Source organism: Callospermophilus lateralis, chromosome X (assembly GCF_048772815.1).
Source record: "Callospermophilus lateralis isolate mCalLat2 chromosome X, mCalLat2.hap1, whole genome shotgun sequence".
NCBI classification, from domain to species: Eukaryota; Metazoa; Chordata; class Mammalia; order Rodentia; family Sciuridae; genus Callospermophilus; species Callospermophilus lateralis.
The window spans coordinates 65648854-65674914 of record NC_135325.1 but is presented as its reverse complement, the minus strand read 5'-3'; the positions used below and the strand labels follow the sequence as shown (position 1 = coordinate 65674914).

The window sequence follows — 26061 nt, the reverse complement described above, 5'->3', positions numbered from 1 at the left end:
ATGTTGGTTGTTTACCATGTGTTCTGTCATATGCTGATTCAATGGGGGAAACACTGGAGCTTAAGGCATGTATTAGTTTTCTGATGCTGCTGTAATAATTACCAGAAATTTAATGGCTTAAAATAATACAAACTTGTTCTCTTACAGTTCTGGTGAGCAGAAGTCTAAACTCAAAGGGTCAATAAAGGTGATTCCTTCAAGGTAGAATGTTTCCTTGCCTTTTTCAGTTTTTAAAGGATGACCACATTTCTTGGCTCATGATCCTTTCATTCCATCACTTCAGCCTCTTATTTCCATCATCATATCTCTTACTACAGATTCTATTCTTCCTACTTTGGTCTTAAAAGGACTCTTATGATTATAGTAGATACACTCAGATAATCACCTCCATTTTAATGTCGTTAACTTTAATCACATCAGCAAAATCCCTGTTGCCATGTGTGGTTGTATTCACAAACTCTGGGGATAAACAGGTGGACATCTGTGTGGAGGCATTTATTCAGCTAACCACAGGACAAGTGATATTAAAAAGATAGAAACTGGTATCATTACCCTATCTGATAAAATCAGTTGTATAACCACAGATAAATACTCTATCATAAGTACCATCAAAGAATAGCTTCTTATCTGTATCAGAAAATAAAGAACAAAGAGCATAAAAGAATAAAGGACAATATAATGTCAGACATGGTGGCATACTTTAGTAGTCCCAGCTCTTTAGGAGGCTGAGCAAGATCACTTGAGCCCATAAGTTCAGGACCAGCCTGAAGAATATAGTAAGATCCTTTCTCAAAAAAATAAAACAAAAACAACAACAACAAAGAATGCACAGGGCAATACAACTTTCCTCAACTACTGATACATTCTGAGTTTCAATCACTATCTCTCTTATTTTCCTTTATTTCTTTATTTATAGTAATAATAGTGGAAACCAGAGAAAGAGTGGACTTAAAGACCCTCCCAAGTTACATCCTCAGCAGAGACTGGAATATCTGGAAGTGCAATTTGGTGGCCCTTTCATTTATCAATTGTACAGATAAAAATACCTATAATGCACCATATCACATGAAATTTTACAAATTTACTTTATTTGGGGTTAAATAGCTATCTAATTGATAAAATCATTTCTTTTATCATCGTCATAGAATTTCCTGATCAGCAGTCTCTGGAAATTGGGGCCAGTAGTTATCTGCAAACTATTATGGTAGTATATGACAATAACTAAAGTCTGTGTCTCCACTATTATTACCTTTATCCCATGTTCTTAGTATGTTTCCACTAACTTTATCACTATCTTTTTGAAATTCTATGTAGTAAAGTTTCCTCCTTTCTCAAAGTGGAATCTCAGACCTATATGTATCCTGGTACCTTCATAGATTCATATTGGAAGAAATTGCTGTAAATTTTTTTCCTAAAAGTCCACGTAAGTTAGATGGAATCTACCTTTTTAGTTATTAATAAGAATTATATATTAACAAAAATTTCTTTTAGCTTCTCCCTTATATGATAATATTTTCAAGGAGGAATCCTACCTAAACCTTTTCTGTGTACTTCAATGGCAATTTATGCCAGGCCAAAATTTCTGGAGAAATCTTCTAATGCTATCAATTTTAACTTCCAGGCAGCTGATACCTTTGACCATGTTTCCACAATTTACAGTTCAACATCTCACTTTTCTCATGCACTACCATTCATAAAATTTTATTGCCATCTTATACAATACTTCATTAACTACTGCTTATAAGCTACTAAATGATACATAATAAATTAAATTATATGAAAAAGAATTGATATTATAGGAAACAGTATCTAACGACTAGAGGACTCAAAGAAATACATTCTCTTTTCTTTCCCACCATTGCCAGTTTGCCTTTGATAATACATAATTTTTCTAATACTAGGTACCTCTATCTGCACATAAGATGATTTTAACTTGATAAAGGTATCGTGCAAAAATTATATATATGAACAAGAAAATTCACATGTGCACTACAATTTAGACCACCACTATCATTATAAAATTGTTAGTGGACTTAGATATTCTATACCTTTGCCTAGGGTCTGGCCCCCAATTTGTATGGATTCTCATTATTCCTTTCCCCAATATGCATCCCTTGCAAGATTATGTGAAATCTGGTCTTTCATTCTCCTTGAAGTCACAGCAAATTGCATAATTAAATCCTGTGCAGCAGAGATGTAAGACTTTTTCCAGTTTATAGCTCCCTATAAACATCCTACTTAACATTCAACAGCCTGAATTATTTTTTAGAGGATAGTTACTACCTGTCTTCCAAACACCATTTTATCTTTTAAAGGCAATAGACAAGAGAAACAGAACAATGGTAGGTACAATAATTCTATTTCCCCCTGAAATTCATTCTTCAGTTTTGGAGATTTTATTGGTAAGTTCAATGAATAAGTGACTTGTCAAAATAAATAGATATTCATTATACAAGATGACAATTGCTATCCCATTTTATAATCAAAACTTGAAAGAAGTAGATTTGAAAAAAAAAATCTGGCATTTTCCAATGTTACCACCTCTATGAAATGCAATCATTTATATCAATGTTCAAGATATGTTCTGTATTTTTCACAGCCCAAAAAAGATAACTGCAGTTTTGTGTTCTTATTTAAAATATCCTTTCCTCATGCCTGATCAAATGATGCTATAATTGACAAATTTGTATTTAAGATATTATTTTGGTTGTTATAGAATTTTATAATATTAAAGAATTCCTGGCTGTACACTGACTAACTGTTATTATCAGTAATTTACCTAATTTCCCTGAGGTTTGGTTCTCTTAATGTAAAAACACACTGACAATAGATAACTTGTAAGGTCATTGTGTGGACAATGAAGAGGAAGTCCCAAGCCTAGTGTCTGGCTCATAGATGACGTTCAATAAATGTACACTATTACTATAATATCAACCCTACAAAAATAAGGCAAAAATAAATTAATTATTACCAGAAACCTGGTATTAACTAAGGGCAAGATTCTAGACAATTGAGCATGCCAAAAGGTAAAGAATGTACTGGGTAACGAATCAGGCCCTTTAGCAAACTTTAAAAAAAAAAAAATGTTCTTCCCCTTCCTCTTGAACTAATTACCTAGAAATTACAGCCTGGGGTTAGACCCTGTCCTATCTCATTAAGAGTCCCTACCACCACACAGAATAAATAAGGGATTAAAGAAAAGGGGGAAAATCACAGTTATGAGATGAGCATTTTGAAAAGCTACTGAGTTTGCTTCCAACATTCTGAAGAAAATGAGAAGGTTGACTCTAAAGGTAAAATTCTCCTGAGGCACACATTTTTTTTTGCCCCTAGACCATTTACTAAGGTTTAGCATATACCAAGTTGCCATATATTGATTATTACCCTAATATTTTCAGAAGATCATTCACCATTTCCAATTATTGAAGAGGAAGAGAAAGTAGCAAGTTAATAGTCCATACTTTTTATTCCTCTGAATACTCCTAAAGTCTATAAAAAGCCCAGTGGTGTGGTTTAGAATTGGAAGAAAGTGATATCATAATTCTTGCTATAATACAACATCAGATGATAAGCCTCGCTGAGTTTTTTCAATTCTCCTGTGTGGAGGGTGCCTAATCCCCCATTTGATGGATAATCAGCTTGTTTATGCAACCTTTATTTTTGGCTTTGAATAAAGAAAAATAATACTGGCATTTTAGATTCAAATTGTTTCCAACTTTCTCAATATTATTCATATAGAATTTAATTGTTCCACACTATGTTTTAAAATCTGTTTCTCATAACCAAGACTCTGCAGAGGTGCCTTTAAGAGCTCAAGAGGAGTGCATAACACCCAATGGCATGACTCAGAAAAAAATCTCATAACTCTCCCAACCAAATAAAGCAGATTTTTAAAATATTTGTGTAAATAATAAAAATATTTATTTTACTATAATAAGATAATAAAAATGAGTTTGAATATCATTGTTCTATGGTCATGTACAAATGGCATTTGAGGAGAAAACTTACTAGAATCCAGGGACTATAAAATCAATTATTACTACTCACAAATATTCAAACCATTCTTCTTTGGTTCCTTTAAATCCAAATGTCTGTTTAACTTATTTAGACTTACTGGAAAACCACACCAATGACTCTGAGAATTAATCTTTAAAAAAAAAAAAAGGATACATTAACAGGGGCATAGCCACTTTCAGGGAATATTTTTTTTGCATCATATGGTCAAGCACCACTTTTGTTTGGGAAAATGTAACAATCATGTTAGTTTTCAAATGGAATGTAATGGACTAAGTCTTAAAGGATTCACCCTCACTTACATGGACTAAATTGGCCCTTTTGAATTCAGTGCAATCCTGGAGGCAGTCTTCTCTTCATCATAAAAATCTATTAAAGGCTATCTTTCCTCCAGAGGAATGCATGTGCCCAATCTCCTGAATAAAGTTCAATAAAAAGTCAACTTTGGAAAGTTCAATAAGTGAGACTTTCTGGATGTGGTTATGCACATCTGTAATCCCAATGACTCAGGAGGCTAAAGCAGGAGGGTCACAAGTTTGCATCCAGCAGGAGGATCACAAGTTTGCATCCAGCCTTAGTAACTAAGAGACACCCTGTCTCAAAATAAAAATAGAAAGGACTGGGGATGTAGCTTAGTGATAAGGTACCTCTGGGCTCCATCCCTAGTAGAGACAGACAGACAGACAGACACACAGACACACACACACACAGACACACACACACACACACACACACACACACACACACACACACCTCATTTGCTTCAATTGTCCAAATAAGTACCAAACTCTTTTCCAGTAAAACAAGTAAACTATAGTTTGATGCCACTCTTAAAAATCAAAGATGCTAAATAAAGGACTGTAACCTGTTGGCATCAATATAGTAAGGACCTACCACACTTCAATAAAGAATAGTGGCCAGCAGGGATCAGTGGATAGTCTTTAGTAACCTGCACCAACAATACACAAGAAGCTAAAGTGGAAATAATAGCAGAATGACAGTTGGTTGCAAGGGCTTAAAAAAAATTATCTTGTCCACAAAGTTTTGTTTGTGTTCTATTTAGGATATATTTACTGAGAGTTTGTTCTCAAATGCTTGGGGAAATAATTTACATTATATAAAGAAAATACACTGGAGCTGACTGTATAAAACAACTAAAGCACAAAATTCAAATCAATGAAGGACTTTATTGAAATAACATAAACACTATGATTTCTGAATCCCACAAATGTACCTGTACAAAAGGTTTTGAGGAGGTTCTAAAATATCCACAGTAGACTTAATTTCAATTCTATGGTCTTAGGTATTATTATTTGTTTCACATTATTATAAGAATCATACTCACATATGAAGTTTGACATGGTTACTAAGGAAAATTAATAATAAGACTTATTAATATTATTATGATCACTAATTATTAATATAATTGCTATTACTAATAAATAAATATATTGTATGGAATTATTATGTCCACAACTAAATAGGATGATTATGTTAAAAACTTTTTACAATTATGTCTGGAGGTAGATGCACAAATTTGATGGAAGATCTTGTAGCCACCTAGTTGGAATGATGAAAAATTGAAGGCTGAGTTCCCTATTCAGAGGACTACATTTGTTCTGGGTTTGCATGTCTTGACCTTGTTTAGTTTTTCAGGAAAAGGAAGGACTGCTTTTGTTTAAAGTGTAATCTGAAAAGCTTTGTGTATAGTCATGATCAATGTACAATCCCATTACTTTGCTACAGGTTAAACTGCATGGAATAAAAGAGAAAACCAACTCTTCACTGGGTATGATATTAAAAACCTAGTTTTCTCAAGTGTTCAAGAATACAGGAAACTTAACATTAAGAGTTGTCTTACTAATAATTTGAAGTAAATATCAAAAAAGATGTGATGCCGTCATAGGTAGGAAATTGTATTTCCTGCCAATAGATGACACATGACAAGTCTATAGCTAGGATATACTAGCCTCATTTCTTTTTGTACCAAATACACAGATTTATCTACTACCTATTACTATACCTCCAGTGGTTCCATTGTCAGCTCCCATTTTCTGCTTCCTGCATTTGTCCCTTTCCTGATTCAAAACCATCCCTTTAACACATCATTCCTAATTAGATGATTAGTGCTTGGAAGGGCAGGAGATAAGTCATTTGCATAATTTAATCATAAAAAGAAGTTAAAGATACAGATTTTGCTGTTCGTTTGTACAATTATCTTCTTCAGCCTGGGGGGCTGAGATATTAATGTGATTAAACAGTATTTCTGCAAACAGGCAACTGTGTGTCCTCTATTAAAGCAAGGCTGGAGGCAAATGAAAAATTAATTTTAGAAGACAATCAATTTTATTCTACATGACTGTAATAAATAACAGCCCATCTGCAGACAACTCATTAAGCCTTGGGAGGGTACATGTGTCACAAACTCTAAATGACACACAAGGCTGAATTTTCCACCAAAATAGAACTAGTAATAAATGGCCTACCAGCTGCCATATCAGCCTAGAAAGTCAACATACAAGAATTTCTTAGAAAATGAAGTGCATACACTGTCACTCACAGTCAACCAGTTAATTTGGTCCTGGTTGCAAAAAATTATGTAAACTGGTTCATTTTATTCCAAAAATTGTTCTGTATCTTGTATTCAGATTGGATGTTTACATGTGTGTACACATTTATTACTGTGAGCACCACTTTCAGTAATGTAACATTTACAATGTACTCAGCAAGTGCCAAGCATTTTATGTCCGTGGTCTCAATCTTTAAAACTCCATATGTAACCAATATTACCCTCATTTTTAGATGAAAACAACTAAGGATTAGATGGTCATACATAGAAAAAGGGTTGGAGTTAGGGCAAGTGAGATAAAATCTGAGATAAAACAGTGATTACCTAAGCTTCTATTGTTCAAGAATGGCTGTCAATCTGAATTCCAATAATATACAAGTTAAGCATAGCAATAAATATCCTTAAAATACAAACATTTCCCAAAGTAAATACATTTCATTACAATAAATCATAGTTTTACTCTCAAACTAACAAACTGAAAAAAATTTGAGTACTTATATCCATGTATTATGTCTATCACTGAGAGTGATAAAATGATAAATCAAACTGTTGTGAGGTTTAGGAACTTACAAGTTAGTTTGAATGGGGAGAGAAAACATAAACATTTTATAACTTCTCAATTTGTGCCCTTCCCAAAGAAAAGAGAGAGAACATATACATATTATAGCTCGTGCTCTCTCATGCATGCTTTCTCTCTAGTGAGAAAGAGAGATTGTAGATAAAAATTCAGAGAAGCAAGAAGTCACTGCATCATAAGGGAAGTCCCCATAGATTTAAGACTTCAGTTAGATTTTTAAGGATGGTTGTTTTCAGCAAGACCTTGAATAAAGCAATTATTCTTAGAAAGGAATCTCAACATTACCATTTTCTGATATCAGTTTCCTCAGGCAGTTTACATTACATCAGTGCACTTCCATTCAGTTTTAGCAAACCTGCCAATGATCCATGCTTAAATAAAATATTCATTTGAAGTGCTGATCTCATCAGTTTTGAAATATCAGGCAGGATGAATAATTACTTGATTCTTTGCTTTTCTGTAGTAGAGATTAGTGTATAGTACCTAAAAGTCTTTCTACAACACTGTAAATATCTGATCCTGATTGAGATAACCCAGTGTTTAGTGCATGCTATATAAACAGGAGGAACAAGTTTTTTTTAATCAACCCAATAGAGCTAAAAACAAATTCTAGCAATGGAATTGCCTACCCCCACCAAACAAGAGTCTTAATAGCAGATGTTACTACATCTGGCTTCCCTTGTTATTCTCCAGCTGCAAAAATTAAAACTCCCTCAGAATCAGTGACAGGATCTAATAGGAGTTTGCAAATGCTGACCAACCCTTCTTCCCAACTACTCTATTAAGATGCCAGGTGAATGGCTGGGCAAGCCCCACCAGAGCAAATTCATTTCCTAGGTAATTAGTAAAGAATTAATACTAAGATCACCAACTTCTTGGTTTTGCTCTGCAATGATTTCACATGAAAACCTGATTTAAAGCTTAACTCTTTCTTCGTCACTAAACCTCCAAGGTCACAGAAATCCTGAGAGTAAGTCAAAGAATAGCTGTGAGAAGTGGTGACTGCAAAAAGAGCTGTTTAAGTAGCTTCCATATGAGGTTAATTATGCAGGAATCAGAAAACAGCAGGTGTTTAAAATATATATTGATTTGATTTCTGCCTCTTTGAATGCATTATGAACCATCTATAGGTAAAGAACCATGACTATTACTACTACACTATGTTGAACAGATTTTTAGTACTATTTATAGAATAGTGATGTGCTGAAATGACAGTAAAAACTTAATTTACTCTTCATGAACATATGACATACTAATAACATCAACAAATACATCATGGAATCAATAATGTCCCTGGTATAAAATCAGTTTTTAATAAAATTAATTATAATTTCCATTAAAAATAATATTAACAGTAGATGAAATAAATAAAACATTATTTATTTAGAAAATATTATTTTTTCATCTTATTCATCAAACAGTTTAGCTAAAAGCACAGTATGCCCACAACAAATCAGAGATTGTACAAATATTCAAACCTACACAATGTAGTAAATATGGATCATTTTTAAAACATTTTAGTCAAGTTGAGTTTCTAAGAGTTCTGAATTCCAACAATTTTAATTTAAAAATTTAGAAATTAATTGCAGAATAGCTTTGTTAACAAAGCAAACTCAATATCAGTATCCATGCAGGAAATTTTTTAAATAAAATGCATTAGGACCCCCTCTTAATCCGTATCATTTCAATTAAAATGTACACATAGATGATACAATGCAACATTCTGACCTTTCAGTTTTTTAACTTCTCCAACAATCTTGTCCTCTTCAGTTATTCAAGTGCACAGTCTTATGCTAAACTTTGTAATTACCAATAATGCAGCTCTTCTATATTGTTAATTTGGTGCCTCCTAATCTCTGCCCACCACAATCTCTTTCTAGTCCACTGCTTCTGATACTCCAACTCTGAAAGGCTTTGGTCTTTTTTTGTAACCTCCAGTTCATTGAAAATACCCATCTCACTCACATCCTTGATACCCTTTCTACCTAAATCATTTAAAATCCATTCTCGTTCATTACAATAACTTTTTGCTAAATCCTCAACACTTTTCAGCCTCTCACTTTCTTATAACACTTAGTAAAACTATAATTCTCATTAAACCCAATTATTTACCCTACTTTGCACCAGTACAGATGCAGCTCTGCATGATGAAATTAAAACAACCATACTAACAATTTTGAAATATCTAAATTTATAACCACTAAACTCAAAGGGCATTTAATGTTGCTGGCAATCATATTAAATTTATTTTAATAGTTTGCTTTTCTATTTACCCAGATGACTATTTCACACTTGATCTTTCTCCTTGAACTCTCCATTTCAACACCTTTCCAATCCTCACTCCCAAATGAATGACCTATTTCTACTTCACAGAAGAAACAATCAGAAGAGAATTTCCATGGATTCCCAATACCATAACTAGAATCCTCAAACACATACCTAGCGTTCCCACCTGTTTATGTCAATACACTAATCTTACTCCTATCTAAAGCTGATGTCTCTACTTGTGTACTGGATCCTATTTATTATCTCCTACTCAAGAATATCACTTCAGCAATACTCTCTTTTTCCTATAGTACCAATTTATTTTATTTCTATTAGAATGCCATCCTTTTTTCATCTTAATAAAAAATAATAACTTCTTCACTTTCTGTCCCCATGCTCATGATTCTCAAGCTACTTACCTATCAGGTTGTTTGCTATCATTGAAGAAAATTCCTGGGAAGAATTATTTATATTATCTCCAATTTCTCTCTCCTATTCTCTCTTAAGCAAATGCCACTATACTTTTCATTCCCATCTCTCTACCAAAACTACTTTTGTCAAAGTCACCAATGAGTTCCATTGTTTCATCTAATGGATTCTTAGGACTTACATTAACAGCTTTGGACACAGTTAATCATTCGCTCCTTGTTGATAAATTTTCTTTGCTTAGTTGTCAGAACTCAATTTCCTCTTGGTTTTCCTCCTACCTCACTGGTTATAATAATCTTTCTCAGAATAGATTATTGATTCTTACTTTTCTTCCTGATAACTTTATGTTGGTGTGACCGAGAACTCAGTCCTTGAAACTCTCCTCTTTTCTTTTTATAGTCACTCCTGTCATAAGTGTATTATTCCCTGGTCAGATCTATTTCTCAAATATCAGATTTTTATATCTAATACCTATATTTCTTCTTAAAAGGTTAAATGATACTTAAAAACTAACGTGCAAAATTATACTTTTTTTTACTATATTTTTATTGGTTGTTCAAAACATTACAAGGCTCTTGACATATCATATTTCATACATTTGATTCAAGTGGGTTATGAACTCCCATTTTTACCCCAAATACAGATTGCAGAATCACATCGGTTACACATCCAGAGAGAGAAGATGGGAGGGGAGGGGAGGGGGTATAGTAGAGGATAGGAAAGGCAGCAGAATACAACAGTTACTAATATGGCATTATGTAAAAATTATACTTTTTAATTCCTTCTCCCAAACCTGTTCCAGCTACAGCTTTCCCTCTCCCAAATGGTAGAAAATAAATCCTCCCAGTTGCACATACCCAAATCCTGCAGTTTCTTTTGTCCATGACCATTTTCTTTCTCTCATATCTAGTATCTAATACATCATGAAGTCATACTGGTTCTAGCCTTGAAATCTATATAGAATATGACTAATTCTTACCACAACTATTCTACCACTGTGGTCTAAAGTGTTTTTATTTTTTTCTCTCTCCCCTCCTCCACTGCAATAGCATGCTAACTTCTACTCTTGCCCCACTTGAAGCTTATTCTCACATTCTTAACCTAGCAGCTAGAGTGACTCAAATTCTAGTCAGATCCTCTTATACCCTTGCTTAAAATGCTGCAATGGGGGCTGGGTTGTGGCTCAGCGGTAGCGTGTTTGCCGAGCATGCGTGAGGCACTAGATTCCATTCTCAGCACCACGCACAAATAAATAAAAATAAAAGTACATCAACAGTGAAAAAAATATTTTTAAAAAGATAAGCCTTTAAAAAAGAAATTAATTAAATTAAATGTTGCAATGATTCACCATTTCATTCAGGGTAAAGTCAAAATTGTAAAATGGTCTAAAAGGCCTAACATGAACATGCACTCATAATATTATCTCCTTCTTACTACTCTCCCCTCACTCCACTGCAGCCCATATTCATCTTTTTAATATTCCTCAAATCTGCCAGGCATGCTCCTGTTTCAGGGATTCTGATCAAACTATTCCCGAGCCAAGACACTCTTTCCACAGACTCTGGTTAATTTCCCTCCAATTCAAGTCTGTGACCAAATCTCACATTTTCAATAAGGCCTACCAGGCCCACGCTATTTAAAACTAAAACTGTCTTCAATCTCGCATACACATAACTTGCTCTACTTGTTCTATTTTTTTCCATAGCACTTGCCATCTTCTAACATATAATATAATCTCCTCTTCAGTATTCATATTGTTGACTGATTTCCTCTACCTATAATACCATACTCTAGAATCCAACTTCTTCTCAAAGGCAGGAATGTTTACCTTATATTTATCAGATGTGTCCAAAGCATCTAGAAAAGTGTTTGACATAGAGTAGATGCCAAGTAGCTATTTGATGAAGGGGTGAGTAAATATTGGTATGTGCACATGCATTATTTCTACAATAAGACTTAAAACTCTCTGAAAGCATACACAGATTCTAGCATAGTAATTTGGAAACAAAAGTGAATTCATTTTCTTTTAGTAACTTGGTTCCAGTTTCATAAATTCTTCTACTATTATGCTTTGAGAAACAGTCACTTTGTTGAATTATTATTTCTTTCACTTTTCCATTTGGAATGTTTCCCAAAACTTTTTTGTACCCACTCATGGAATTGTGTCTCCAAGGGAATTTTGTAACTGTATTTCTGAAGATAACAACAATAAATGGCAGTATTTACAATAAGGGAATACACCCTGAAGACATTATAGCTCCTGAATACTGATTCTCTTTCCTTCTAGTTTGTTTCTAATTCTCACAACTAGATTTTCCATAGTATCTTGACTATCTGGAACAATGCACCTCCTAACTAAACTCATTTTCTGGAGCCATCATTCAAAACAGCATAGAGATCTGAACAGAGGCGGCAAAATAGAAGGCTTACATTCAAGAATTAGCTCTGTCTATACTAGACTGCAGTGCCTTAAGTAATGCATTTTGCTTGCCTACATTTCCATTTTCTTACCTAAATTCAAGATCAGATGACCTTCCTCAAGGAATTGCTGTGAGAATAAATGCAGACAGCATGTGAAAAACTTTGCAGCCTGTGAACTTCTGCACAAACATAAGACACTATTATTCCCTAGAAGCACTGCAAGCTTTAATATAACCATGGATGATACTGATTTAGCACTGAGGGAAAAAAATCTAAGTGAGATTAAGTGACCCCCAGTAGTACCATGTTATAAAGAGATCAGCCATCTGTTTATAAAAATTTAGAAATTTCACAACAAAATTTTTAAAACAGACTATTCTAAGGATTAGATTAAATGGATCAGTGTATGTAAAGGCACTATATAAAATATAAACCAGTATATACATGTAAAGTTTCTACTATTAGACCTTGCTAGATATTTTAAACCTTCAGATATACTTTCAGACTAAAGGCATGTACTAAATACTTAAACTTTATTGCTCTGATTAAATCCAAAAATGACAAAAATGCCACCTCAGCATTCTTTAATTCAAATTTTAATGTTCATTAAATAATCTTGAACTCAGTGGTTTAAATTACTCCCTAACATGCAAACTCAGTTACTATTGAACACAATATAAACTACATACACACACCCCAAGGCAAAATTTAACTCTTTTTTAAAAATTCATATACAACATATGTTTCAAAAATGTGCTATGGCAAGCTAGAATCAAGCTAACAGATCAGGAATAGTCAGGAAATTTCACAAAGATATATAAATGGAAACTTTATATATTTTTTAAATTACAATAATATTAACAAAAATATTAAAGGAATATTATCTTAATGACAATATATATACAAATGTCCAAATACAATTTCTCTGTTACCAGTTGACCTTAAAAGGAATAACATTTCCACATCTTGTCATTACTATATTAATTTTTATTCACAGTTAATATTTTTTATGCTTTATGTTCCTGCACATAAATCTGCTTAGGCTGACCACTGAAATAAAATGGTAATTAAAAGAAGCATTCAGGAACTGATAGTGTAGTTCAGTGATGAAGCACTTGCCTAGCATGCACAAGAGCCTGGGTTCAACACCCAACACCAAAGGAAAATAGAGAGAAAGAGAAATCCATTCAAGAACTCTATGGAAAGATCATAATCGGTAAGCTCTATATTGCCCACCCCCCCATCCACTAGTTTCTAGTCCATTCTCTATTTGCATGAGAAATACTTTCTCAAGTTTTCTTCACCATTATTTAGCTTCATTCCTTTGTCCATATACAAATATAACTATAGCAATCCAAACCTGACTGAAATATAGTCCTGTCTAGAATCAAGAGGCTTCCTAATTGGAAAGAAAATTAAATTATGGAGCTCCACTTTCCCTTCTGGGATGGTACACGGGTACATATGAGACAAATTCTTTTACATTTTTCTCATTAATATGGAAAAAGACCTAAAAAGAACAATTATTTAATTATATTTGCATGTTAGTTCTCTAGAATGACAAGGACCAGACCAAAACAACTACAAGTATAAGAAAGTGGGTATGTCAAATTTATTTATATATATATATATATATATATATATATATATATATATATATATATATAAAGCTCTGAAACAGTTACTACTCTCTTCGGACATCACAATGTTCAAAATGTACCCATAATCAAAATGACTGCTCTTGTCAGGGCATTCTCAGCATCTAGGCCATAATGTTCCTTTTCTTAATTGCATGTTGAAAATCAATTAATTATTCCCTTCATAGAACAGAAACATTTCACAAAAATCTCATTTAAAACTATACACAACAATGTGGTTTAACAAAAAGCCATGATTCCTCTAGTGTCCACAAATGTTTATTTAACTTATAGAAGATGGCTATTAAGGGATCCTAAGCACAGGAAAGTGTGTTAAGTGAACAACTGGCCTCATGCAGTTTGCCAGGTTTTGATCTGCTAACAGCCTCTAATGAGTATTGTATCCATTAAGTACATAAATCTTTCCACAGACAACGTCAGAGTAATTCCAAGCAAAATATACTAATTTAGTAATCACCAAACAACATTATCTAGTATACTACTGTTAGCTGTGATATATATGCTGTATGCCTGATTATGTTCACTCACTTCAGATATTTTTTACACAAAGAATTTAATTTCACATTTAATTCAACTTTCACATGTTTTTGGGCTATCTTCCCTTGCCCCCAGTGAATGCTCATGAAATGGAAATAAAATTTAATATCGGAATATGCAAACTATAATTAGAAGAATATTCTGAAATTTTATAATGTACTGCAAAACCTCATTCGTGTTATTTTAATTGTCCATGTTTTTTTTTGTCCATGTTTTTAATTGAATGTGTCATTTAATGTCCCTTACAATAATGTAGTTTAGCTATAAGTTAACCATGTACCAATAAAATTCTACTCCTCGGTAATCTGGAGATGAGAAAACAAGAATAGAGATAATTCATACAAACAGTACTTTACTCTTCCTTCGAAGTAGCCTCACACATAGTAGCCACTTACTAAGTATTTGTTGAAATGGAAAGCTAATTGGAAAAATGTCATATATTATGGATATGTTATGTGTTTAAACTGAATGCTCTAATTGACTTATAAAATGAAAACCAAAGCTTATATGTTATGCATAAAATGTACTATGCAGTAAATTCTTTTCTATGAATGAACTCACCTTTTGTCTTCCTTAATTAAAAACCAAGGGGGTACTCATAAATTTTTATACAAAATAAATTTCAAAATTTAGCAGATTACAGGCTACTTCAAAGCAAACTTAACACTAACATTAAATGTTTAATGATACATGTTTGTAAATAATCTAGTTATCCAATGTTGTTTACACTTAAATATAATTCATTTAAGGATCAAATTACTGTGAAAGAATTAAAACAAATGACTCTTTCTCATATCACTATTTCAGTTTTAATTTTTAATGTATAATATTGTACAAAGCCAAAGCCAATGAAACCTTAAGCATGATGATCTAAATAGTTTAAAATGCTTCACACAAATGAAAGTAAGCTTTTAACACAAAAACATCTTTTAAATCCAAAGATGCACATTTAATAACTATTTTTAACTGAACCCCTCTAGTATAATTCTAAATACTGAAATGGCTTCTAGTGTTCATATAACACATAAAACAGATATGGGAAAGGAAATTCAATTATTATTCAATAACAAACATGATAAAAATATGTACTCACAAAGTTTATCTAATTTAATAAATATAATTGGCAGATAATATGGTTTATATATCCTAAGCTAGGTATTTATTCATTTAAATCCCAATAATTGGACAGATAGAAATGAATTTTTCAGAATCCACAAATTAAAAACAATATAGCAGAAAAGACATTTACTGGGGTCTGATATCCTCAAAACTGTTTGAGGTGACGTCAACTTGAGTTTTTGCAATTAAACTCCCTTGTACTGAACTCAAGAGGAAAACATATCGTAAGACATTCCACCCTATCTTTGGTAGTATTATATAGAACTACTGTTCAGTGTATGTTTATTATCCTTCCAGAAGCATCAAGGCCTAAAATACATATGTAATAACATTTTATGGATGGTAATATTAAAGCATTTATAGTTTCTGTGAATTTATTATGCTTTCATATGGCATTAACTCTGGATTCTTAAAATAGGTACTATATAAATTGTATCTATGTACCATACTACCAGAAGCCAATAAGAGATAATATGGTCTTATATGTTAATTGTGTTTTTAAATGTTTTTCATTTATTACAACAGACTACCACATAATTGATACATAATGTAAATAGTTCTTTTGTAAAAGTAAATATATCCAAATATTTTTTGTGATGGCAGTACTATGCTTTCTAGACAAACATGTGATAGACTTCTTCCAAAATAACTGAAAGCTCAGAAACTAACATATTGCTGTAAGCTATAATGGTTATAACTGTTAATCCAATACACCTTTTATACAAACCCATAAACACATGAGTGGAAAAATAGCACAGATGTTCATCTCTAATGCAATTTCCATTCAATTTCCTAAGTGCGGTCCCTGTGTGCAAACTAGCTTAACATTATGTTTAGCTTGCAAATTCTTTTAATAAATAATGAATGCAATAAAACTAGGAGATCAATGGCAAGCTGAGAAATCATAAAAAAAGGCTTTTGTGTTCAGGCTGTTGCCCATTTCAAACTTTAATCCAGAGACAGATCAATAATACTTTTTTTTTCTTTTTAACCCATCACTTAAATAGCAGATAGTCTAAATGTAGTCTAAATGCTGTTACCAGCTAGCGGTTGCCAGCAACCTGATAAGATCATGGGATAGAACTGCAATTGGATGTTTTATATTTTAACATAAAATGTTTTATATTTTAACATATTGCATTATACACTATTAAGCAGTCAACCTGTTTAAAAATAAAAAGGTTGTACAACAATAAAAACACTGTGGCTCATTATTTTTTAAGCTTTCCTGTACTATATATTTTTCCTGTAGCGTAATTGCAAAGTTTTCACTACTATTTGCTCTAATAAAACTAATCATAATGGATCAAAATAGTACATAGATACAAGTAGTTTCAACCTCAGGGGTCTGAGATGAAAGGAAATTTTGCTCTTCAAAATTAACTACAGCTGAAAGAACTAAGTTATTCCTTTAATGGGGTGGTAGGAGGAAACTTCATGCAAGTTTGAGTTTCAAATGAATTGGGTCTTCAGACTACTTGGGAAAAAAATATAAGTCATTTTTCTTAATATGTATTTGTGTTTCTTCTAAAAAGAAGGGAGGAAATCTATCTTCTTACTAGCTCCTTTTGAAGTGTTTGAAAGCAGGATCACAAGTCAGCCACCACAAGGGTGAGTGCTGATATGAAGTGGTATAGATACAAATCACGGAGAATCGTTTTATGGCATTAGGCTTAGTTTTATTTATCAATTCTTGCCTATATATAACATCTGAATGTCTCCCCTGTGTTTTCAATAAAAGGTAATGTTAAGAAGTTATACTTTCTATGATGATATATTTCATTTCAAATATTCTAATAACATATATCAGATTTCAATACCTTTACATGTGCATTTGTGAAAAGTTTATGGAATGATTCAAATACTTTTACACTAGAGTTAAGATTTCAGGATTATGTCTTTCTAGTAACTGCAAACTGTATAACTACTTGCTTATCTTATTTAAGGATCAGCAATTAGTACAAAGAATTCTAATAAAAGGAATAAATGTGCATGTGTGTTTATATGTGTGACTATGTTCATTCAGCAAATGTGAATTGGGTGTCTATTGTACATAATATTAGGCTTAATGAATTTTTACAATGAATAATAATGAAGATAAAATGACCTCCCAGAAATTATGACTACAAATCCATGGTTTGTTTTATGTAACAATTTCAGTTCTTTTTTAATGGTAGGTACTTATAAAGATATCAATCTAAGCCAGCTATGGTGGTGCACCCCTATAATTACAGTGGCTCAGGAGGCTGAGGCAGGAGGATCACAAGTTCAAAGCCAGCCTCAGTAATTTAGTGAGACCCTATCTAAAATTTAAAAAATAATAATAAAATAAAAAGGGCTGGGGATTTGGCTCAGTGGTTAATTACCCTGGGTCCAATCCCCAGTTTAAAAAGTGTGTGTGTGTGTGTGTGTGTGTGTGTGTGTGTGTGTGTGTTTTATAGACACTTTCACATTAAACAATTTGTATTAAAATGTGTATTACATCTTGTGCTCACATTATAGTAATTTCAAAAACTATATAATGTGGTGAGATCTTACCATAAGACATAGGCATGTTTCAAAACTTTATTGAATTTCATTATAAACTTGTCTTCAAACTCTGCTATAGATCTGTGATGTATGTATCTTAAGCTTCAAAGATTATCCTAACACTGGAGATAAAATTTTTCGTGCAGAATTTGAAAAGTAAACAGAATCATCTCATATGTTCTCTATTGTCTTATTATAATAAAGGTAACAGTGAAATTATGATTAAATAGTATCATAAAGTGGGGCTGGGGTTGTGGCTCAGCAGTAGAGCACTCACCTGGGTTCAATCCTCAGCACCACATAAATATAAATAAATAAAATAAAGGTATTGTGCCCAATTACAAATAAAAAATAAACATTTAAAAAAATAATAAAAAGAGTATCATAGAGGCTTATAAAGATGATCTACTTCCAAAAGCTGAACTTTTTTAAAAAATATTCTTCAAAATGTTGAACCTCCTTTCAAAATTTGCAATTGCAAGTATCAGACATTAAATAAAATGTTATATTACCTACAACACTAAATTCATAGTATTCCATATCAATTGACAGGATTCTTTCTTTCCCAAAACAAATATTATGAAGTGGGGTTCTTCAGGGCTAATAAAGGTATATAAAAATAAAATAAAAAATATGATAGTTAAGATATTTAATGATGTTAGGTAATTTTCACTAGAGTTATATCAAAGTTCCATTAAGTGGATATGTGTTCTTTCTAAATCTGAAGATTTAAACTACAAAGATAACATTTATTGTTACAGAATGTTTTATGATTTATAAATTATTATTCAGAATATAAATAACTGATATATATATTAAAATGAAATAAACACTTCTAAGATTTTCAGTATCACAAAATGAGGAAATGATGAATATACAGGAGCTGGCTGTCTCCTTCCTATCAAAAAATATTAAATACTGAAGGAGTTCTATAAATCCCTTGGTAAGAGTGTACTGCAGCTGCATTAATCCAACAAAAATATTATTACTAAGTATTTAAAAACTAACACCCTTCCATAATCAATTTGGATACAGTATTGTTCTATTTATAGTGACAGTTTCAATGTATCCCAATCATATATTACTAATTCTCATTTTCCTCCTATAATTATATATTAACGTGGAGGCACTATTATGTAGCTATACTATATTTAGTTTTTACATTATATTGATTTCCACCATTTTGATATAGTTAATAATATACCATGAATATTAAGAATCTTTCTCATGAAGAATCTTAAGATTGCTTTGATATTTTTCTCTGATTCCTAAGTAAAATAAAACAAATTTAGTTGTTCTAGCAGAAAATGGAAAAAGGGATGCCGCCACTTTAAAAGCTTCAATCTCTTTGACATTGCTGGCAGTGTATGGGAACATTAATGCATCTGTCATGATAACAAGCTAAGAATAACATCTAGACATCAAACCGAGCAGAGAATCCATCTGAAGTGATTCATTCAGATCTGTCTCATTGATTTATTAAACACAGGGCAACATCTGCAGCCTCACAGAGCCGCTTGGTGAAATTAATGCAAGATCAATTCAAATGGAAAAAAGTGTAAAAGAGATAAATCAAAACACAATTTGCATGCATTTCCACAATCAGGCTTATTGGGTGCAAATGCTCAATTTCCCTTCCAAACCAAATGTGTTTAAATGTTGTTTTGTCTTTGTAGAATTGTGTGATCTGAAGTGACAGTGAAGAGTTTTGCAGATTTTGATGGTGAAAGGGGAAAAAAGGAAGAAAATATGTTACCAAAGACCTTTTGAATATGCAATATGAATATCATTAATACCTGATTGTTTTGCTTTGGGAGAAAAGGTTGATTTGATATTTGTCTCTAAAAACATAATATTTTCACTTTTGGATCAATTAGTGTAGTTTAATACATATTTGAAATGTGTAGAGTGTATAAATTTAAATCATGTGTATCTTTACATGAACAAGATAAAGTGCCACTAGATATCTAGATTGACAACTGAAATATAATATATTGTGACTAGGATATCTCATAATTATATTTACCTACAAGAAGCATTTTACAAACAACTAGGTATTTCATTAAGACAAAATAATGTCACTTAACAAAGTATAAAATAATTCAGGTTTGATATCTTCTACAAGTATTAGGGATTCCTGTATAAAGCCACATAAAACAATATTGTCTGAAGACAATCACATCCTAATTATTTACTGGTGTTCATGTACTAGACATTGAGGGTAATGTACATAAAAATTCAAAGATATATTCTATCATGTCATGGATCATTTCTTTAATATAGTATCCATCACCCAATAAGTGAGTGTTTAAGACAAATATGAATACAAGTTAAGTATTTACATAAATACAAAAATTATTGGTTATGCAGAAATATAGATTTAAAATTAATATACACACAAAAGTTCTGTACATTAGCATATGACTAGATTACTTTAATTGTAATCCTGATACCATTCTTCTTATAAAAGACACAGCATTGTTGACTAGGTGACTGCTTGTAATGGACAATATGACTATCTCATCGTCATCCTTTGAAATAAAATGTCTATATTAACTGCCTGGATTCATTTCTAGAACCTTTTTATCATTTCTAAAAATATATATCAGCCCAGGAAAGTGATACAAGTTCTTTAATAATTGTATGTTGCTTAACTTTACTGTAAATGCCAAACTCAGTTTTCAAAATAAATTACATTATTCTGTACGGATCATGAACTACAAAGTATTCATCAAGTGTAAATACAAAGCCAAACTCATTGACTGCTTACAATAATCATATTTCTAGTATTGGAAACTAGTTTTAAAATGTTGTAAACATCGTTATTCTTCTCATAAAGTTAGTCTAATATCAAGCCATATTTATGTTCTGTTTACACACTGTCAGAATGAACTATAATTGAACTATTTTGAATTTAAATTTTAAAAAGTGAATTTTATACATTTAAAAATATGTTGAAGCATATCCACAAATACATTATTAAAGTGTCTTCTTAATTATACATTCTTGTTTCTTCAAGCAACCATTTAACTCTAAGTGACTGAATAACATTCAATCAGTTGCTCCTCAAACAAAATTAAATGCCAATCACGAAATCCAAAAATGTTACTTTCATATAGATAGGTAGATTTTAAAAAATAACACTAAAATGTCGTGGATGATTCCCAATTTAGTGAAACCAATTTTGTATTTTACTGCTACTAAACTTAGGACAATTTAGTAGTAAAATCCACTGCATAATAGTGGGAATTTTAGGTGTTTGCTTTCTGAATCTGCCTCTTTTCTCTGGTATTGAAAAACTCCAACTTTTCTTGTATAAGAAATAAAGAGAAACCCATAGTGCTTTATCTTCAAAAACAAAAATCTAAAACCATATAATAATTTTTCATTTGGTTTTGGACCCTTTATTCACCATTTTCTTAATAATTCTCAAAATAATTTCCCTATAATTATTTTTATAAAGTTAAAGATCATGAAGGGAGAATACCGTATAGCCCTTTCAAATTCCAGTGATGTAAAGCTTCACTTAATAGAACAATGTATGGTCAAGAGTTTTAGTCTCACAATTCCCTAGTTTTTGAAGCAGATATTATTTCCCAACCTCTTTTCTAGGAAAAAAAAAAAAACTTTGAATATTTCAGTAATTGACTAAAGCAAAACAGTTAATATAAGGTACTGTTTGAGATGCTGTTGTGACTTTCACACTATCAAAAAATGATGTGTATTCATTCATTTATCTTCAGAGCACATTGATAAAATGTGCACTGAACCAAATCAAGATGCTACTTAGTGGCAATGTATTAAAGTCTCTGAAAAGGACAAATTTGAAAATGGTCCATTTTATGTGTCCTGGGATAGCATAAGGCATTCCAAATTAAAATACACTAAATCAGGACATGTACTCTTCCCCACACATTTGACAGATGGGGAATAATGCAGGAAAAGAAAATTTCCAATGACACCAATACAAATAGTCCTTCCATTCAATAATATATTATGAAAATTTATACATTGGAGATGAAAACGAATCTCTTCTTTTAAAATAAGAATAGTATGTGAGAGTTTCCATTCAACCTAATGCATATTTTTTCATGGCACTTCTCTCTCCTTCACCTTTAGCTAGAAGCTGTAAGAAGTCATGAGTCCTGAAGGACAATACTCTTTAGCCAGGCTTCCATTAGCACATTATTCATTTTCTTTAGACAACTCTATAAGATTTTCCCCATCTTTCTCTCCTTCTCATGTCATCATTCTGCTCTTTTCCTACATTTCTTCTCTCTTACTGGCCTTGTGTCTTATCTGCCTCATGTTGTCTCTCTTGTACCTCCTTCTCATTTAGATCCCTCATTTTTCACTGAATTTAAAAATCATTGAAATAATGTTGATCTAAATATTAATTTCAAATTTAATTTTTAAATTCTGATTTATGAATAATTTAAAATACATAGTCTGTAAATGTTACCAAAATTCAAAAAGCATCTTTCATAACCATCATTATATCTAGTAGTTTTTAAAAACATGATTATGAGGGTATTTGCACAACAAAACTTGGTAATGTTATTTTACTATTAGATTTTTCTAGAAATTGGGTTTTTCCCTACCTAAAAATTGATTTGTAGGTGTGTTTCTAGTAATTCTCCTCATCTTCATTTATGAATTGCATACATAGAATATATTTCACAATTTTTAACAATTCTGTATTGCAATGCTTGTAACACAGTTATAGAAAATGAATCTAATAAATAAAAGACCTATAAAGAAAAGAAAATGCAATAGAAAGCACATTCATCATATCACAAATATATTTCTTTCTCTGTATTTAATATGTCTCTCCCACCTTTATACAGATACATACACAAAAGCAGTTCAAGCTAAAAAAGTTAGAAACTCAAATGCTATGATAAGAAGCAAATAAAACTTAATTGAATGAAAAAATAATAAAGGTATATTATAACAAAAATAGAATAAGACTACCTGTCTCTGAGTATATAGAAATTGATCACTTTCCCTTTCAGCAAGAAGCTCTATAAAAATTAAAGAAAAGTTTCTATTTAAAAAGGAAAGCATCAAAATGACAATAAAATATTAATCTATTTACTTACTTTTAAAATACATAGATTTTGTTCAAGAATATAGAAATTAATTATCATGGAAGGAAGAACTTCCTATATATAATAATTGTTCACTTTAAGAATGGATGTTTATAAGAAGGGAGGAGAGGAAAGGATAGGAAAGTAGAGAGGTGAGGGAGAGAGAGGTAAGTGGATAGGTTTTCATGTCTGTAATTATTTAAATATAAGTGTTTTTGAAAGGTAACATATGAATTAGATGGCCCCTACATGAAGTTCCTTGTAATCTTTTGAATTCATATATTAGTAAAATGCTTTGTAGTCAAAGTAAAATTTTCTTTCTACTCTTACAACCCATAATTGCTTGTTTTATTGGAGGAAGCCTTTATCCTTTGTGTTTTAAGGTCGTCTATCTTTCTTAAGAAAAGCTGATCTAATGAACTAGGTTTGTAAGCCCTAAATATGCATTAGGTAGGAGTTCTCACATGAACAGGTTTCTGTTCAATTGCTTGAATCCTGAAGAACACTTCTCAAAGGAAAAAAGAAAATGTTCCATTGTAAGTTCTGTAGCATTATCTTATTGTAACAGTAAGCAACAGTTTGTCTACAAGTTGTCAGTACACTTTCAACTAAACAGTGATTTGCATTTTACCATAAATGTGGTAACTGAGTTATAGTTTTAGATCATAGACCCAGAGATATGATCATATAAAGTTGCACCGAGACAGTGTACCTCCAAAGTTCTTTGCAAAATGATGAATAGTAGTGGCGTTTTACAACAAAACCTTTTGCTCCCATAAATCTGGTGATGGTAATTTCTTAGTTTGTATGCCAATCTCAAATGCCAAATATATACTTTTGTAGATATTAACAGATTAGAGATCAAATAAACTAAATAAAGACTAATTCACAGGTATTTTTTAAAAATCAAATAATCTGGAATATAGTTTCTTTTCCTTTTTACTCAAACCATTGAACACAATTTGCTTCTGATGTGCAAATGGACATTTATACTTCAATGTACTTCTGAACTGTGATATGAAGGAGGCACACTTACAACCAGGGAAGCTGGCCATCATCATTTAAGGAATCCTCTCTTTGAGGGAATGGGATCCTTCCAACTGTTTGCCTGGTGGGGGGGAAGAGCTGAGAGCATCTTCTCTAGAAAACCTACCAACTTCTATACCAACCCCCAACCCAGCCCCAGCCCCAGCGGTTCATGCCCCACATTACCTTCTGTAGATTACCCAAAAGAGACGATCCCAGGAAAGTGACATCTGCGGTCTTTTTTTTTTTTTTTTTAAACAAGACTAATCTACTTTCCTGTATCGTGTACCAGGGAGCTTTGCGCAGCAGGCATGAGCACTCGTCCTTACACACACTTGCGCGCACACACAATCACTACCAACAACAAACAGCAGTATGCATTCCACACACTCTCACAACAAACTTACAGGATGGGGATTGAATCACCCTCTGGGATGGATTCTAGACTTCCAGCCCCCTGCATTCCCCAAATGCTGTTTTCTGGGTTGCCAGCGTTGGAGCCCGGTTTACAGCTCAGCCAGCCCCCAGAGAAAGCCCCTGGTGTCGGTGTTCAGAAGAAAAACTACCCGACCCGTAAGGCCACAAAAGAGCAGGAAAGAAAACCAAATAGAGAAATTAACAAATAAACACAAGCAGCCAAAAAGCCATGCAAGATATGGGAGAAAGGCTGGAAAGTTTCAGTAGAGGACTGCAAACTGAAGTTTGTGCGGGACTTTTTTTTTTTTAGACCCCAGCCCTACCACTGAGCACGGACTAGAAGGGACCCGCAATTAATGAGTCCTTCTAGTCCTCTTTCCCCACCGATTTACAGTATGAAGAGGCAAGCTGGTTAAGACTCATTCTCTACATACAAAGTTGGAGAGGAGGATAAGACATGCAAAAGAGGGCAAAGGGGCAAGAGCAGCGTGTGAGTCAACAAATGGGTGTCTCACCTGGCATTGGTGCAATCAGTGAACAAAGTTTCGAAGTCTTTCCTGGTGATGAGTTTGCAGCGGTTCACCCCAGGCTGGATGGCCCCCAGCCCGCGGAGGATCCGGACCTGCTCAACGGTACACACCACTGGAGATATGTCCAATCTCTTCAGCTTGGTGTACACCGTGTGCAACCCACCCACCAGGTGCTTGAGGAAAAGATCAAAGACTTGCGGCAGGCAGATCAGTTCCTGGCCATCCATCAGGAATGAAGCTACCTTCACCCCGTGCATGTCGACCATCCGGCACTCGTTGGTGTTGGTATTGCAGCTGCCAACGCTGCCACTACCGACCCCGCCACTCCCGGCGCTGCCGCTGTGGTTATTGGCCATAAAACTGTTGATCATATTAGGGGTGAGACGAGGGGGCTCTCCCGGAGTGGAGTATAGGGGTTCGGCCCGAAATAAAGCCCCCGGGACGCCGGTACCACTGGAAGTTGCAGAGATCACCGGAGGTGCGGAGACAGACATGCTCACTCCGTCTCTATCGTGGTTCCTCTGGCCCTCGCTTTCTCTCCCTGACTCCTCTAGGTCCCCTCGCACTCCCTCACTCTCGCTCGCCCGTTCTCTCACTCTCTCTTTCTCTTTCTCTCCCTCTCTGGCGTGAGCTTGCTCGTTCTGAACTGTTCTCAAGTCTCCAGCAGCCCCGCTCACGCTCAAACTCACCCACTACCCAGCAAACAGTGAGCAGTTGGACCCGCGGCGGTCCGAGACCCCACCCCCACCACACCCCCTCCCGAGAGTGGCAGCGCCCCCCAGCCAATGGGCCCCACCCCCTCGGCGCCCGAGCGCATCGAATGGCTGCCGCTAGCGTGGAGGTGGAGACTCCCTGGCCGGCCTCAGACTACCTGAGGCGG

General features: G+C 33.4%; 1 protein-coding gene across 1 annotated transcript in view; it reads right to left on the bottom strand.

Annotated features, from left to right (window-relative positions):
- Positions 1-25675, bottom strand: part of Dach2 (dachshund family transcription factor 2) — a 481660-nt gene extending 455985 nt beyond the window's left edge. Inside the window, exon 1 of the mRNA XM_077106460.1 lies at positions 25167-25675. Coding sequence (XP_076962575.1) covers positions 25167-25675 — 509 coding nt within the window. The remainder of the gene's footprint in view (positions 1-25166) is intronic.
- Between the last annotated feature and the right edge of the window lie 386 nt (positions 25676-26061).